The sequence below is a fragment of the Amphimedon queenslandica genome, unplaced genomic scaffold (assembly GCF_000090795.2).
Source record: "Amphimedon queenslandica unplaced genomic scaffold, v1.1 AMPQUscaffold_13516, whole genome shotgun sequence".
Lineage (NCBI taxonomy): Eukaryota > Metazoa > Porifera > Demospongiae > Haplosclerida > Niphatidae > Amphimedon > Amphimedon queenslandica.
This window is the reverse complement of record NW_003546248.1, coordinates 776,636-795,049: the sequence shown is the minus strand read 5'-3', so window position 1 is coordinate 795,049 and position 18,414 is coordinate 776,636. Positions and strand designations below refer to the sequence as shown.

At 36.7% G+C, this 18,414-nt stretch overlaps 3 protein-coding genes across 3 annotated transcripts; 1 reads left to right on the top strand and 2 right to left on the bottom strand.

Moving 5' to 3' along the window:
* Positions 1–21: 21 nt before the first annotated feature.
* On the bottom strand, positions 22–6,784 carry LOC100634381 (delta-1-pyrroline-5-carboxylate synthase-like). The gene is made up of 14 exons (XM_003383041.3): positions 6,440–6,784; positions 6,054–6,302; positions 5,651–5,785; positions 5,196–5,450; positions 4,787–4,964; positions 4,661–4,704; positions 4,369–4,531; positions 3,938–4,095; positions 2,702–2,839; positions 2,250–2,448; positions 2,010–2,131; positions 1,486–1,675; positions 1,317–1,401; positions 22–485 (listed from the first exon to the last, which is right to left on the bottom strand). Exons 1-14 carry the CDS (start codon positions 6,635–6,637, stop codon positions 254–256), a joined length of 2,346 nt encoding a protein of 781 aa, XP_003383089.1. The 5' UTR covers positions 6,638–6,784; the 3' UTR covers positions 22–253.
* A 252-nt stretch (positions 6,785–7,036) lies between these two features.
* Positions 7,037–10,313, top strand: LOC100634258 (uncharacterized). Its single transcript, XM_011408382.2, has 10 exons — positions 7,037–7,283; positions 7,357–7,440; positions 7,527–7,683; positions 7,742–7,772; positions 7,832–7,886; positions 7,967–8,123; positions 8,319–8,599; positions 9,011–9,764; positions 9,814–9,954; positions 10,082–10,313. The coding sequence occupies exons 1-10, from the start codon at positions 7,164–7,166 to the stop codon at positions 10,132–10,134; spliced, it is 1,833 nt and encodes a 610-aa protein (XP_011406684.1). The 5' UTR covers positions 7,037–7,163; the 3' UTR covers positions 10,135–10,313.
* Positions 10,180–18,365, bottom strand: LOC109584697 (protein sidekick-2-like). The gene is made up of 14 exons (XM_020000525.1): positions 18,311–18,365; positions 17,907–18,221; positions 17,439–17,726; positions 17,180–17,291; positions 16,918–17,105; positions 15,908–16,195; positions 15,421–15,570; positions 14,752–14,898; positions 14,315–14,623; positions 13,778–14,110; positions 13,259–13,552; positions 11,800–12,159; positions 11,463–11,685; positions 10,180–11,264 (listed from the first exon to the last, which is right to left on the bottom strand). The coding sequence occupies exons 1-14, from the start codon at positions 18,342–18,344 to the stop codon at positions 10,283–10,285; spliced, it is 4,023 nt and encodes a 1,340-aa protein (XP_019856084.1). The 5' UTR covers positions 18,345–18,365; the 3' UTR covers positions 10,180–10,282.
* Between the last annotated feature and the right edge of the window lie 49 nt (positions 18,366–18,414).

Here is an 18,414-nt window from a genome sequence, read left to right as displayed (position 1 = left end):
CTAAAAGTTTTGTACGGTAACTATTATAATATTCAACTTAGAAGCACAAACAAAACAATACTTAATAAAATTTATGTAGAAATTAAGTTAACAAGTTGTAGTTCAATCACTAAACTGTGTACAATGATATAAAACCATATGCTACTGAAAAAGGCCATCACAGTCATAGTGATGAATTAAAGTTGAAAATATTTTTTAATCTACGAGCAAGGAATGATTAAAGACTGATCAGTTGATATATAAGTGAGAAAAGCTATTCTTTGGTATGTTGGACGTATTCTTCATCATGAGTCTCCTCCTCCTCCATTTCTGGCGGTGGAGGTTTACGAAGGTCTTCATGAATATACATGTCATCGGTAAGTCCCTCAACTATATGTCCGTTGCCTCTTAGCAGCCATTTTGTTGTTAATAGACCGTCCATCCCCACGGGACCGCGGGCGTGAATCCGACCTGTGCTTATGCCAACTTCAGCACCTAAACCGAACCTAAACAACAAAATGAAAGGTTTACATTTACTGAGAAATGAACATTATTATAGGCATAATCCTTACAGATGAAGTTTGTAAGTTGATAAACTTACATCAGGGTATTGTAAGGGCCTTATTTGTTTTAGATTTAATTTTCTATTAGGTACAAAAAAATTTAACTGATACTTCACAGATGACATATAAGAAGGGTTAGTTGCATGCCTGCATGTGTCATTAATGTGCCTTAATTAAGGTGTGGTGCATGCTTTGGTTAGTATTAGCAGATAAACATAAAAACAAGAGGATCATTGTAACCTAATGCAGCATGTAATAATTATCCCATTAAACTATGCTGCGACTGAAACAACCAGCCCACACACCATTTAAACAAACCTTATAAATGTAAGTGGATAGAGAAATATAATGATAATGAAATTAATACACTACTGCTAGTCTAAAATCATATTAAAGATAAGAATATTAAAAGCTACTATAGTATAGTATAGGTGGACTATTAATATTTTACCACAACATTCCAGGAGTCATTATCAGTCATTATCTAAGTAACAGGGTCAGTGAGCACTGGAGGGGGGAGAATGCGGAGGTACACCTCCTATTATTAGTTCTTCATTTCTCCCACAAAATTCTCCAAATGTTCTCAACATTAAATTGTTAGACGTACCACAAACTCCCGCCCACATTAATTATAGAGATGAGCGATCAAGTCATGTACAAGTACATTTATGTACAAGCTATGTACAATGTAGTGAATGTATATGTACACAAATATCAAAATAAAATAATTACAGAGACAGCAGATGTGAAGTGCATGTCGACGATGGTGCCTACCTATAGCCGTCGGCAAATCTGGTGCTAACATTGTGAAAAACACAAGCACTGTCCACTTGTTGGAGAAACCTCTCAGCCACGTTCACTACAAAATAAAAACAAAATAAATACAAATATAAGCATGATTATTAATATTAATTAACACAGACAGCTAGACACACAAACGCACTGTCTTCAGTTACAATAGAGTCAGTATGGGCGGAGCCATGAATATTAATGAGGTCTATGGCCTCCTGTAAGTTATTGACTATCTCCACAGAGCACTCCAGCCCACTGTACTCTTTACGGAGCTGGGACACACCCCCTGTCTCCGGGAAGGGTAGCAGTGATGCCATTTTAGGACCTGGGTAAAACTTGACCTGGAAAAATAAAAGTGATACTTCAATGATCTTCAAAGATATACACATATATCATGTACATGCTTACATGGCACATGTGTTTGTTTGTCTCATTCAAAATTGATTCTCAAGGAATGATAATTGCTATGTAATTGTGTACTAATATAGAGAGAGGGTGCTACTGGAATTATAAGGAAAGATGTACATCCAAAACATTCCAATTTGCTCTCCAATTAAAAATGACAAGAATTATAAAGAGATGGCAAAGAGAATGTTAATTTATATATACATAATATACACAGACTCATTTGTACATGTAAATGTATGTACATGTACGTATGTAATGTATGCCTACCTTATAGTCTCTGAGGGTAGCGATGAGCCTGTGAAATAAATCTTTACCAACAAGGTCACGATGAATGAAGAGGTTCTCCATTGAATTACAAGCAGCTGGATAATTACACTTACTATCAACAACTGAAATAGAGGAAGAGAGAGAGAGAGAGAGAGAGAGAGAGAGAGGAGGGGGGAGAAAGATAATAACAATATAGAACATAAAATTGATTCAATTCAAAATACAACTTCAAAGACTCACCAACTTTAATAGCTTTCTCCTTATCGGCAAACCTGTCCACATAAATTGAGCATATTCCCTCGGAGTGGCCCAGGACTGGTATCTTCCCCATCGATTGGTTCTCTATCGATTTGACCAACTCGTTGGATCCACGTGGTATAACCAAATCAATTTTACCCTCTAATGAGAGGAGCTCACTCACTTCCTCCCTGCCATCAACCTATGACACATACAACATCCCATGAACATTGAACAGCTAAGAAATGTATAATATATTAATTATAATAAGAGCTAGTATTGAAGGATATACAAGTGGACGTACAGCTATTACACAATAGATTTACTAATAATAATGATGATGATGGTATTTGGGATAAAGTTATAATGCAATGAATGATGCCACATGATCTTTTCATGCTTTAATTGCACACATGGACAGGTGACATTAAAGTATAAAGGAGCACATTTCTTACCAGCTGGACAGCAAAAGGACAGTCGTAGAGTGATAGTGCCTCCTGTACAAGCTTGTGCAGGCAGTGATTGGTGTATTTAGCTTCACTACCACCTTTAAGAAGGAGACCATTAGCAGTTGCAATGGATAGTCCTGATATCTATACCAAAGACAATATAATAATAATCAATGAGTATACGTGTGGCATTGTGGTTTGTCTCAAATGAATGTTTAGATTCCTTCCACTGATTTAAAGGATATTAGATTTCATGATCAATTACACAGTGACTGAATATGATATGATATAATGTATAATAGATATTATTATTATTATTATTAGGAGTCAGGAGTATAATTTAATGATATATCGTGTTACTCATGAGTGTGGTGGCCTCGTGACACATCAACTGAAGACAGGATACACAAAACATCCTTTGTTATAATAGTATGACTAACTGTTGAATTCTAAAACTGATTAAAATGTACTAGCTTCACTAGTTTTACTCATACATACATTGATGTCCTTATGCTGTGCAAAAAGTTTGAGCTGATTACCACAAATAATTTATGAGTTATGAGTATTTAAAATGAGCCAATTTTTGAAAAAAATCAAAGGCTATAGCCCATGGTTTTTCTTAAAAATGGCTCCAAAATCACCCCTAATTTTTATTACATTATCTGATACACATTGATGTCCTTATGCTATGTAGAAAGTTTGAGCTGATTCTGACTTAAAATTTTTGAGTTATGGCCGTTTTTTAAAAATGGCCAATTTTTGAAAAATACCCAAGGCTTATAGCCCATGGTTTTTTCTAAAAAATGGCTCCGAAATCACCTCTGATTTTTATTACATTTTCTGATACACATTGATGTCCTTATGCTATGTAGAAAGTTTGAGCTGATTCTGACTTAAAATTTTCGAGTTATGGCCATTTAAAAAAAATGGCCAATTTTTGAAAAATACCCAAGGCTATAGCCCATGGTTTTTTCTTTAAAAATGGCTCCGAAATCACCCCTAATTTTTATTACATTTTCTGATACATATTGATGTCCTTAAGCTGCGTAGAAAGTTTGAGGTGATTTTAACTTCAATTTTTAAAGTTACAAACATTTTAAAAACAAACCAATTTTTAAAAAAGCAAAGGAAATCACCCCAAATTATTATTACATTTTCTAATACATAATGATGTCCTCGTGGCCAGGTTAAAACGCTGATAATAAAACATTGTATAATAAATTTGTGGGTACAGAATCTTACTTGAGGTAAACAATCGGGTCTCGACTCAAATATCACAAGGAGTACCCCCATTGGAACCCTCTCCTGGACCAGCTCCAATCCATCCATTACTAAAATCTTCTTCACTTCTTCTCTCACAGCATCTTTATCAGATATACTATCAGCTAGCTGATGTAGACCTGTATGAAAAAGCAAGATATCATCACTCCATGAATTTATAATTTTATTCCCATACTGTTTGAGATAAGAGTATCATTTGGCTCATTTTGAAACCTAGTCTAGCTAGCAGGAAATTAATAATTTGATATCCATAAATTATCATAATAGGTTCAGCACACCCATAACATAAGTATAGAAGCATACACAATAATATCAATAATTTAGAAATGAAAAGACAAAAAATAGACATGCACTGCAAGAACAATAGAGAAGTAAATATTTTTCATTTTTACCAGCAATTAATGAGTCTAGCTTTGTCCTTGATAAGAAGAGCCGTGACTTCAGTGAAGGAGAAAGTGATGCAGCAACAGCATCGATGTCTTTCCTGTTGGCACCCTCAATCTCTTTCCATCTCTCATCCAATAGATCAGCTAACTTCCTTAGGACCTCCCCTCTCTGAAGGAAATAGAAAAGGTGTATTATTATTATTATTATTATTATTATTATTTATGGTAGGAAAGAAGCACAGAGGAAGAACATACATTGTGCAAAAATATGTCAAAAGTATAAATTATTATTATTAACTTGTTCTGTTGAAAGTTGCATTAGAGTATTGCTGCCTCTACGAGCTGCAAGGAGGAGAAAGAGAGAGAAAATATTGTAAGCATTTATTGTTAAAAATTTTCATTTTTATAAAGAAGTAACATGTACCTTGTAAAGTCATGAGTTCGGCTGGTTGAGTGACGGTCTCTTCGCCAGTTGACCGTGTTACCAGTGTACCTATCAATCGACCACGAACTACGTCCAATATACCCTCTCCTTGACGACGTCCGTTCATAATAACAACAGCAGTGCCGCCTTCATTTACTGCCTTTTCAGCTGATTTCAACTACAAATAAAATACAATCTATAGCATTAAAAGTTATCATAATTTTAAGTAGCATTTTTTAAGGGTTAATTGCCAAGTGAACAACTTTAAAAATTCATAAAAAATCCAATTTTGATCGAAGTCAACTCAAACTTTCTACACAACATACATGCATATGCATCAGATAACATTATAAAAATGGAGAATTCTCTTTTGTATATAAATACAAAACATTGTATTTATATCTCTTACTTTGCTCTGCATTCCTCCTCTACCAACACTCGACTTCTTATCCCAGAACTGAATAGAGTGACCAGCCCCTCCATTAGTATATCCCTCATCATCCTTATTGTTACTATTAATAACGAAATGAGTCCTCAGCAGTCTGCTACCCGGATCACTGGGTGGCCCACTGTAGAGTCCATCCACGTCCGAGAGTAATATCAATAGGTTGGCTTTGAGGGCAATAGCTAGTTCAGCAGCTAATTGATCATTGTCCGGAATAGCCTAAAAAGGAAGGGATGTATGCACAATTGTACGTGCATTGTGAATATTATTTATGAATACTTAAATATTTAAGTTTTATTTAAGGAACATGTAGTTAAATAAATATTAACCAAGATGCATGGAAACTTCAATACTCTGTACTATAGTGCCATATTTGACAAAATTTCAGAGCAATGTTATTCAAATCAAGTCATACTTACTCCGCCTTTGGGTGGAGCTACAACATCGTTCCCATTGATGATCGGAATCATTCTCATCTCAAGTAAATCATTCATCGTATTCGTTAGACCTCTTCTCTCGCTTAAACTAACAACCTCCTGACCTGTTAATAATACCTAGAGACAAAGAAAGAGAGAGAGAGAGAGAGAGAAAGAGGAAGCTGTATTCATAATATCTTTGCCAGTATAATCATAGCAATAATAGTAAGCATGTTAATCCGTTTGTCTATAAAATAGACAAAATATCAAAAGATCTGAATGAGGCATTGTCTTGGAAATTTGCAACCATTATTCAAAAAAAAAACTACAGTATATAGACCTAGCCCATACTAATCACTAGCAAGGAAGACGAGAGAGAGAGAGGGGGGGGGGAAGGAAGATATACCTGAGCACAAGAGACTCCATATTGAGCAAACATTGACTCATAGAGCGTCATAAGTCCAGCCTGACCCACAGCTGCACAAGCCTGAGGCTGAGGAACATAATGCGATGTCTTCTGATACATGATCGGAGCTAGAGTTGAGCGCATAGTCTGGGAGAGGAGTTGCTCCTGTTGCAAACGCTGACGACCAAAAGCAACAGCCCCGCTAGTAATCATAATCAACTCTTTACCATTGCTATGCAGCCATGAGACCTTGTGATATGCATAAAAGAGTAAAGAAGGAGAGAGAGAAAAGATTTGATTTAAGAGAATTTATATGCATAATAAAATAAAATGTAAAGTGTAGATTTGAATATTTTGCTTGCTTGTGGGCAGCTGGAATTTCTCACCTGCTCAATGATTGATGCTAGTCTGCCAAGAGCAAGCCCACAGCCATCTTCTCTTGTAATGACAGCCGAGCCCAGCTTCACTATGATGCGCCTGGAGTCCGTCAAATCGCTTCTTTTACTAGCTATGCTTCTCCTAGCTCCCGTAAAGGCAGGGAGTGGCGGGATCCTAGCACAACTTCTAGTCGCAAAGCTTATCATGAGCCTTTCTTCTTGTTTTCAAATGATGACAAGAGCTGAATGTGCTGTTGTAATTCTTAATGGACAATACAGCTGCAGCAGTCTTGAGTCGTTTTATTGTGTTCCCCAGACAAAAAGGACCAGCGGCGGCCATGTGCGACACGAGGGCGTGTTTTTAAATGAGTCATGAGTGGGCGTTTGAATTATGAAAATTAAAAAAAATCTTAAAATCATTGCTTGCTTAAAAGCATTTAAAGTCTTAGGTTTCTCCTTCAATGCAAATACACAGTATAAAACATACTCCTGGATTCATCTGCAAATAAGAAGTAAGTGCCAGAAGCTCACAGCCTCACAGAGCAAGCAACTTTTAGCAAAGAGTATAGTCTACGGATTGTTTATTCATACAAAAGGGCGTGGCTTAAATAAAATTATTGCATGCTGTGCTTTTTTTGCCTGTTTTGAGTCTCTCTTGTTTAGTTCCTTTAGTTAAGGCTAAAACGCCGGGGATAAAGAATAAAGAACCGGAGTGTCTCTTACTTAATTGGATATGCGTCGTATTCACATTGGGAAGGGAGACTTTGCTCTCTTTCATCAAGATATCAACGCCTTCGACTATGAGTTCTTTCGCAACCACAGCGGGGCTTTTAAGAGAATGTGGGGAGAACAAGTGAGGGATTTAGACGAGGGGAGGCTTACATTGTAATTATAATATGTATTTTTATGTAACATCTTCACGACAGACCAGGCAATTTTGGGTACTCTATGTAGAAATGTTTGATCACTTTATTTGGAATTATGGCGTCATGAAAGACTTTCCACTTAAAGTACGACAAACTGTTTGACCTTAACAATATCTATATACAAATATATATGTCTTTCTTTTCTCCTCCAACTTCCTGCGAACCGTTAGATAGATGAAGTTCGACTTTATGTCGACGAAATAATATCATCAATAACTCTGTCCTTTGTCGAAGGAAATGCTACGTCGGCAAAAACTCTAATAACAGATTGTGCCGTGGTGGCACAAAATAGACACTTTATTGGTATACTGGATAAAGCACCTTATTGTGAGTTTGGGTGTGGTTACTCCTCCCACTTTTAACCTCATTTCTTATTAATATGTAGCTCAAAATCCGTTTTATACTAAAGATACTCGGTAAATAATGAGGCTCATATCATCCAGACTCATATTTTGTTTATATTTTTGTTTTGTAGAGAAACTTTTAGAAAATTATTTGGAATGCCAAGATCTAAAACTACATTTATGAAAGTAAGCAAATAGAGATGAAGCTTAAATATTGAGTAACTATCTTTTTTTTCTTTTTATCTCTCTTCCTCTCTCTCTCCCAGGTATTATGTGGTCTACCAGTGTATGTAAAGTTTGCAGGTGCAGCTGTAACTATATTAAGACGATGGCTAAAAGCTGATACCATTAATGACGAAGATTGCATTGAAGACTATCTCTCAAAGTTATCCTCCATAAGATCAACCGATTCAGCTTCACTAGGTACATGAACATCCACAAAAAGACATGCAGTGTGTTTTTAAGGGAATTACATGTCACAAAATCTGTTTTGCAAACACATGTATGTATGTTTATTAATAGTTAATTAATTTTACGAAATTTGCACCCCTCAAAAAAACAACCAATACAGTATCCAAGAGTGCCTTAATTAATCATGTCTTTGGTGCTGTATTGCAGAGGTCATTGAAAGAACACTGACCAGAGAGAAGAGAAAAGAAGAAGCAGACCAGCCCACACAAAGAGTATCAAAGAGACATTTCTCTCAAGAGAGTACCAAACAGAAAGCCCTTGAGTGGATTGATACTAGTAAAACTTCGGTAGCTACTGAACTGGAGGAACTAGATCCTCCTCCAAAAGAGAAAATGTCTTATAGATCAGAGTATAAGAAGACAATACAGTCGGTTACTGAAGATGTGAGGAATTCATTGGTGGAGAGTATAGCTGAAGTAAAGAGAAAGGTAAGTGGATATTTTGTGTTATAAAGTTGTCTGTAAAACATGCTGATACTTAAAGAAAACATGTCAGGTCACAATTACTAATAAGGAAGACACAATTATAGATATAGCACAAATAAAGTTAACACTAACATAAGACTAGACTATACATGTATATACAAAATAAATGTATAAGCAAACTATTATTATAAGCAATTGTAAGCAAACTATATACAATGTAGTTTTTGGGCCTGAAATCACCAATCACCTTTAATTTTATTGTATTATCTAATACATTATAGTGTCCTTATGGTATCCAATTAATAATAAATCATATTAAGGCTGTTTTTAAATCATATTAATAGAGTCACTTAACATTCTAATCTCTTTAATATAATTATCATGAGATTATAATTATGTTTATGTTATGATTAGGAGATTGAGCTAGCACGTGAAAAGGGAGAAGATGTGGAGCCGATCATTGAAGAATTTAAAGAAAACCTTGCAAAACGCAAGAAGCCCCGACGAAAGAAGAAACGTGGGGCAGGACCAGATGGAGGAGATGAGATAAGCTGTCTCCTAGAGCTACACAAAGAAGTATCTTCAAGTGATCGGTATTTAGAAGCAATCGGAGCTAAGAGACCTTCTGGGTCTCTCCTGCAGCCGTCCATCACTGAAATAACTGAGGAAGAGGAGTTGGAAATTAAAATAAGGGGAAAAGAAGATACAAGCAAGGCTGAAGGTGAAAGTGAAGAAAAAGAATCACATCAAATAGATGGAGAAGGAGAGGTTGTTAGTGCCTCTACTGCTAGTGAAAACAAAGAGTGTCAAGTAGAAGAGGTGGCAGAAATCATTTTGGAGACAGGAGAAGATAAATCCACTCAGACTGTTGACGATTTAAATGTGATGGTAGATCATTCTACTGACAAAGCAGTAGAAATGAATGGAGATGAGATGGGAAGTCCCAGCCTTAGTGCTGAAGTAGTGGAGAACATTGACCCTGAACCTCAAGAAGTTGGAAAAGAGAAAGAAGAGTCAAGCAGCGTGGAGGCTGCTCAAAAAGTTGAGGAGGACATTGAAAAGTCAAAAGTAGAAGGATCAGGTACTGGAATCAGTCAACAAGACAATAAAGAAATGGAAAGAAATGATGACAGGAGGAAAGGAGCTACTGTTGCATCAGATGAATTTGGTAAAATAAAGAGGGGGGGAGAGGGGTGACAAATGTGACTTTATTATAGGTGCTGATACAAATAAGAGAAAAGCTCTTCACGTCTGCTATCATTGCCAAAAGAAAGAAGAGTTAGCCAAGACATTTAAAAGATGTGTAAAATGTCGTGGCAAACCCAATCCTCACTACTATTGTAGTAGAAGCTGTCAAGGTACAGCCTAGCTATAATTTGAAATGCATTAACTAAAAGTACTGTATCTACTGTATTAGTAAGAAATACATTAACTATAAAAGTACTGTATCTACTGTATTAGTATAACCTCTACTCTTTCTTTCAGTTAATGACTGGAAGGCTGGTCATCGACTTGATCATAAAGATGATACTGATTAACTTCACCAGGCTCTTGTGTGTGGATATGTATCATAGATATAGAACTATTATATGACAATTATTTATCTCCTCATTTAACTATTATCATTATTGTTAGTATTATATATGATTATAAAAAAGTGTATTGTTATTATTATTGTTGTCTAATTTAAACTAATGACATTTGTGAGTTGACTAGAGATAACTTAGCAGTCATCGCTGCTTGTCTTGCAGCTCTTGGTGTCTGATAATAGTCTTCCTCTTTATTTCCACTAGTATAGTCTCCTTTATTATAAGGATTGTTGTACGAAACGTGACCTTTAGCAGTCGAAGAAGACATTCGAGATGAAGCATCTGACAGAGCAGGAGAATATGGTCCCAATGAGAGAGATGAAGAGGGTAACGCTGTCATTAGTGCTAGATCAGGCAAATGTCTAAAATTATTGTCAGTAGTTGGTAGTGGACCAGTTGTACAGAGAGATGGATGTACGTTACCAAGTCTAGGTGGATGCAGCAGGTTATAATGAGGATTGATCCTTGGATCAGTTGGATAATGCATGACATCTCTCCTCTCTCTTTCTGCTGGTACTACCGGAGCCCCTCCATCAATGGAGGCCTGGGACTTTAAGGCAGCCAATTTATCGTGTATCTGAGAATGACTCTCGTATTCAAAACTAGAGACTGTGTCGGTCGGACTGCTAGACCCTCCTCTCCCATCTTCTCCCCTAGTTCTTGATCGTTTGTACTTTGTGAGTGAGAGGCTCCTTGTTTGCTGTTGGCTGGCATCACTGGGTTGGAACAACTTCCTCTGAGCTGTAGAGGATCTTTTCTTTGATCTTGAAGAAGAATTAATGATCTGAGGCATTTGATCTAAACCCTCTTCCTCCTCCTCTTCCTCTGCTGTCATTTCTCTCTGTCCTCTCTCAGCCTCTCTCTCTAATGGTGACTTGTACTCATACTTAGAACGGAGTGTGGAGGTTTGTGAGGTCAGTGTGTTCATCCCATTCTCGATGGTTCCATTTCTTGAAGGGTGTGGAGGAGTAGCAGTGAGACTGGCTCCTGTCCTTGGTATATTTACTTCTCCTAGTTCAGCATATACAGACTGGTGAGACTGGTCTGGGGAAAGAGCTTGTACATTCATCATTTTATCACTAGACAAAGGGAGAAAGAGAGAGATAAGGAATTAAATCACAACAGGTTGAAGAGTAACTGTGCATTATTTCAAACACACTACATCTTATCACTATACATTAACCTCATGTACTAACACAAAAATCATCATAATGTGAACACAGTATATGATATCCATGCATACATGTATCTGGTTTATATGCATGCATGTGTCTTACAGAACAGTTGATCTCCTGTTTGGATAAACAAAATGAAACCGAGGTCTGGATGATGAAGACTGTTGATCGACATTATGTACAGTTTTTCTTTTCTTTTTTGCACAATAACAAACACAGCAGAAGCAGCAAATGCAGAGGAAGAGAAGGAGAGAGAGAACTATACCCCCTCCGGCACCTCCTGCAGCATATAGAAACCATTCCTCTTCATAAAACGACACAGAACCTACAAAATAATATAGAAAAAAAATATCAGTTAAGTTAACTTGGCATAAAAGGGAGAAGAGTTGAGAAAAGAGAAAGAGGGAAAGAAGAGAAAGAATCACTGTATGAGTCTAACCAGAAGAGGGAGATGGGGTGGGTGATGTTTCCACTGGACAATTTGGTAAAATTATAAAATATTCAAGAGGAGGACTCCTTCCAAAAGCATTAACTGCAGACACATTGATGTGCAATGATAAACCTCCACTGCCTGACTTGTAAGTATAACTTGTATTAGTGGTGTTCACATTCATAGGAGTTAAGAATGCAATGTTATGACTGATTGATAGTACGTAGTGTGAGGTGTTGGTTAGATTGTTGAGAGGCTCAGAAGCAACTGGAGGAGGAGGTCTCCATGAGATTGACACATTTGTACAGTTAGGCGAAGTACTGTTGGTTGAAGTAGTAGGAATGGGAGAGAGTGGAGGGCTGGCTTTACCTAAGGGAATATTAATATGTAATTATACATTAACCCAATGTAAATGTAGTATTCAAAATAGTTTAAGTGACCGTACGTAACTCAAAAAGTTTTGATCGGAATTAGTTCAAACTTTCTAAACAGCATAAGGACATCAATATGTATCAAAAAATGTAATAAAAATGTGGGGTGATTTTGGAGCCATTTTTTGAAAAAAACCATGGGCTATAGCCTTGGGTAATTTTCAAAATTTTGGCATTTTCTTAAAATGGCCATAACTTGAAGAATTGAAGTCGGAATCGCCTCAAACTTTCTACAGAGCATAAGGACATCAATATGTATCAGAAAATGTAATAAAAATGTGGGGTGATTTTGGAGCCATTTTTCCAAAAATACCATGGGCTATAGTCTTGGGTATTTTTCAGAATTTTGACATTTTCTTAAAATGGCCGTAACTTTAAAAATTGAAGTTGGAATCACCTCAAACTTTCTACACAGCATAAGTACATCAATATGTATCAGAAAATGTAATAAAAATTTGGGGTGATTTTGGAGCCATTTTTTCGAAAATACCATGGACTATAGCCTTGGGTAATTTTCAGAATTTTGGTGTTTTCTTAAAATGGCCATAACTTAAAAAATTGAATTCGGAATCAGCTCAAACTTGCTAGAGAGCATAAGGACATCAATATGTATTTTAAAATGTACTAAAAGTTTGAGGTGATTTTGGAGCCATTTTTTAGAAAAAACGATGGGCTATAGCCTTGAGTATCTTTTCAAAAAATTGGCCATTTAAAATGACCCAAACTTGAAATATTTTAGCTTAAATTTTTACACAGCCTAAAGACATTAACAAATATTAATAAAGAGAAGATAAATCTTGAAACTAAAAGCATTAGAAAAGCAGTCAGATGAGAAGAGTATTTGAATGCACATGCACAAACATTATTACAATAATAAAAACACCTGCACTCATGTACACTCTTACGTACACCCCCCCCCACACACACACTGTATATACAAGCAAATACAGTACAAACACAAACACTTTCAGAAGACAAGACTATACAGAACAAGTAACCAAGCAAGCACAGAATTAGATGTTACTATATTGAATTACTTGTTTCTTTTGTCACTGGATCAGAATAAGGACCTCGTCCTATCCTGGTACTAGCAGCAACTCTTATACTGTACACTGTCAATACATCCAAGCCATTCAATAATACTGATGTACTGTTATCAGTCAATGTCACATAGACAGGAGAGGAGGAAGAGGAGGAAGGAGTATAAGATACAGTGTAGTTAGTGATGATCCCATTTCTGTCTTGGCATGTAGGATGAGACCAACTGACCAATAGCTGGCCTAGTAATGGCGTCTCCTCTACAGTGAGTAACTGAGGAGAAGAAGAAGGAACTGAGAGAGTAGGAAGAGGGATAGAGAAAAGGATTATTATGATTAAGAGAAAGGGGATGAGAGACAAAATACAGCAGATAAAGAGAATGACATGATGTAGAGTAAATAATAGTAACAATACTCTATACAGTCAATGTCATACAGATTATTACTTGGCATTCAATTTTGATGTACATACCATAAGGACCGCACCAAACCACACTCAAATTCAAATACTATACTCACTTGACTCCTCTGTAGTAAAGTCAAACTCGTCACTAACGTTACTAGTACCTCTGGAATTCACAGCATACATAAGAGCCCTGTACTTTGTGTGTGGGCGTAGTGGGACAACAACAGAAAGACTAGAATCCAAAACGGTCACATTAACAGTGTCATTTTGAAAGGGACAAGGCTCTCTGCTCCCTTCTATTTGTAAAGGGACCAGTATAATGTTGTATTGAAGGATTGCTAGACTGCCATTGTTAATTGGTGAAGACCATGACATGTGTACGCTATTGTTGGCAGTTGTAGTAATAACAGAGAAAGAGTGAGGGGGAGAAGGTGGAGTGGGGGGAACTAAGAGAGAAAGAAAGAGATGAAAAATTTGAAATAGAATAGTAATTAATTCCAAAATACATAAGTAATTATTTATGAATGCATTAATCTACTATACTACATTAATCTACTATACTATTATATATATACAAAAGGCATGTGTGGCTAATCAAGAAAATGACATTTTAATTGGCTGTGATTGTTAGCTTTGGTACACTCACTAACCTGTCGATATGAAAGCAGAGCCAATATCATAAGACAGTGGAGGAGCGTTGTTTCCCATCGGGTCAAGACTAACTGTGCAAGCATACCTCCCAGAATCAGTATTAGCAGTAAAGCCTTGTATTAACAGAGACCCATTTGTTGGGAAAAGAGTATATCTGCTATTAGAATTCAAGTTTATGGGTGCACCGTCACGGGTCCATGAATATGTTATTGAAGTTTGTGATACATCAGAGATAGAGCAGGAGAGGGAGACAGTGCCACCTTGTGGTATTAACTGATTTTGTGGAGTAGAGGCAACAGTAGGAGTATCTGAATAAAACAACAACAACAACAACAACAATAATAATGAAATTTATCATTCTATTATTATTAATTTATCTATTTATTTGTTTATTTATACGTAGTATGAACAATAACTGTGAAATGTCAATCATTACCTATTACACGAACAACCACTGGACTAGTTGAAGATATCGCTCCAGAAGAACCCTCCGCTAGGCACCTGTAATTACCGCTATCACTCCTTTGGGCACTCAATACTACAAGAGTTCCATTGAATACGTGATCAGTAGAGAGAGAGTATCCTATTTAATGAGAACTATTCAAACAATGTCATTGAATAAGGACAGTTACTGACACTGAGTGACATTTCAGACGAACTGCAATCGGAAGTAACTTAGGAAAAATCGTCATTATTATGATAATGATGACATATTTTTCTCGATAAGTAATATTAAACATGGTTTATTGTGTAAACGAGGTCGTATAAACAATAGTCTCGGTACATATTCCAATTAATCTACCAATAATTCTAATTGATTGAAGAATGTGACACCTGTCAGATTCTTAAACTTAAAAAGCTACGCTGCATGAGTATCAAAACTGATCCATTACCTATTGCTAACATTCGCGATTCCCTGAATTGGCATAAAAAATAATGACCATTTAATTTACGTACATTTACATACAAATATACATCATTGCAATATTAATGTAGTGCTAGCAATAAAAGAAAGTACAAAATTGAATTTTAAGCTGAGTCATAGTAGCCAAAAATGATATATTACATACAAAGCATCATAGTGACTTTATATGCATGGACATACTGCTGTTGGTATCTATGGATAGCTGAACATTGTTTCTTTGCCAATAGAATGTAGGGAAAGGATATGAAACAGCATAACATGGTAGAACAAACTTGTCACCAGTGAAGACAAAAACATCAGCAGGGACTGTACTGAATGTAGGATTCATTGCTATACAAGAAGATAAGGAAATAATACAATAAACAATAGATAACAATGTACTATAGCATCATTAGTATGTGTATTAGCATATAGTGCATTATCATAGTCCCTTCCTTTCCTTCATTCCCTACTGCAACTTTCTCTTTCCTTAGCTCATCAAAATAAGCTATCAGTTCTCTCCCTTTCAAAACCAGTCATTCTCCGAAATGTCTCTTGTTTCCACAAACACAAACACACTTCATAAACAAACCAAGAGGAGCAGACATGCGTGCACGCGTATGCATAAAAAATATACACAAATGATAAAACAAACAGACACAGAAGACATACAGAAGCACAGACTTACTTTGAACATTTAGATTATGATTGGCAGAAGACGTTAGAGTGTTGTCATTATCATTATATGCCACGCACTGGAGTATACCACCACTATACACATCAAGGCTCTCTATTACAAGGAGTGAAACTAGACCAGACTCGGTATAGTATGTATTGGTGGATTGGGTAAGTGTCTGACTGTTGTTTCTCCACAGCCAGCGAATTAGGCCATCGCCTTTGGCTACACATGAGACGTTAATTGAGAGAGAAGCAAATTGAGTCACAGAGCCAAATGATTGTGTTATGTGTGGAGGATCTAGAAAGAAAGAGAGAGAGAGAGGGTGAGAGAGAGAGAGTGAGAGAGAGAGGGGGGTAAGAGAGAGGGTGAGAGAGAGGGGGGTGAGAGAGAGAATAGAGGGTGAGAGAAAGAGAGAGAGAGAGAGGGAGGGAGAGAGGTATATGTGGGAGGAAGAGGAGTATTGTCACATCCAATAGAGTGGTGTTTCTACTAGTACATGTACGACTGTTTGTAAAATGTGTGTATAACACCAAGAACAGAGAGGAAAGGTGCTACTCTAGTCGTGACACACTTATTACACCAAATGATATTCATGAGGATGAGATTTTGTTAATTTGAGCATGTGAAGTTGTGATTAGTACACTCACGCAGTCAAGATGAGTTCAAATATATAATATTACATCACTACACCTACTCAGAACTCTCATACACTCTAAGACCACCAGTAACTTAAATTGATTACTACATGTTCATACACACTCATAATTTGAGCAATCAACACAGTCCTCTTTAAGATGTAACATGAGTCAGCCACACACTGATGACTCTTTGATCATTCTAGCAGACTTATATATGTATCCAAATAGATACATTAGCTCATAGTACAGCCACACACAATCATGCATCAGAGTACAGCACAAACACAATTGATATCATCTCTAATGTCACTAGGAGACATGATATCAATTATAGTAATTGAGCTTTCCTTTTATGCCGCAAGTCAACCATGAAAGACTTACCTATTACGGTTAGGTTAGTATTTCTTGTTAATTCATTGCTTCCTTGGCTAGCTCTACATATATAAATCCCAGCATCTTCTAGGCTAGCGTTGGTAATTGAGAGAATTCGACTGTTTTGACTGAAAGTGATTCTTTGAGATCCTCCAAGTGTTGCTCCATCTTTGCTCCAGGTATAAGTGGGTATAGGCCTGGGAAGGATTGATTGTGTTTGTAATAATTAGGAATAAAATGCAGCTCTTGTCTGGCTGCTTTGGTTTCTCACCTTCCTGTGGCAAAGCACTCCATTTGTATACTCATTCCAGCCTTTATTGTGGGTTGAGTGGCATGCATTGCATCACTGAGCAAAGTAATTATTGGATTAGCTGCCGAGTTACCTGTGAGAAAGCATGAAATATAAATAATGAAATATGAATAATTTAGATTCTTATAAATAGATGAAAGGAGAGTGAGAGAGAGAGAGAGAAGGAAATGGAGATAGGTATAAGGAAACATAGGATAGAAGTAGGAAGATGTATATGTACCTGATACTGATATAAAATAAGAGTTACTGTCTGTTTCAGAGTTTGGTATAAGCTCATTGTGATACTTGCATGTGAATACTGCTTGATCAGAGCTGATAAGGTAGCTGAAGACCAGCTGATGTGATAATGATACTCCTATTCTAGTACTTAGAGCCACAGGAGAAGTACTGCCACGATACCATACAACTTTAACTGGGGGAGTGCTACTGGGGACAGTACAGTTCAATACAAGTGGAGTGTTTGGTTGGACTGTTAGAGTTTTAGTGCTTGAAGATACTGAACCAATGACTGCAAGAGAAAATTATAATAACAAGTTGTCATTGCATACAATATCAGTTTATCTCTAGGGAATGAGCCATGATTATCATTAAAAAGGTAGACAAAGCTTTACATGCACCATAATCACTGTTATGATACCATATTTTCATTTTACTGTAAATTAGCTCAATTTTTCAAAGTCATGCATACCTGCAAGTTGTAGTCTCCCTGTAGAGCTCCTAACTGAGCCATGACTACTAGCAGCAATGCAGTAATACTCCCCAGCATCATTGTTTGTAAAAGTAGTGATTTTTAATGATCCATTTGCATGTATGACATATTTGGTGCCATTGTTTAGCTCAACAGCTGTGTTGGAGGAGTCCTTGTACCATGATGTATCAACCACTGGCCCCGTGAGACTGCAGTCAAGTGTGGCTGAGCCTCCAGGAGATACTACAGCATTAACTGGCTGAGAAACGAACTGCACATCTTGGGAGTTTGAATTTCTGCAGCAGAGGACTAGTACTATTAAACAAAGAGAAGGCGATAGTAACACTAGATAGTAGTTACGATACTGTATTGATAGTAAAGCTGTATTGATAGTAAAAACTCACCAGATAGATACAGGAGAAACGCAAACGCTCTCATTTTTCTAACTAAGCTTCTCAGTGATTACTGTGAGCTGAAAATGCCTCCGCATTAGTAAAGCCACACCCCT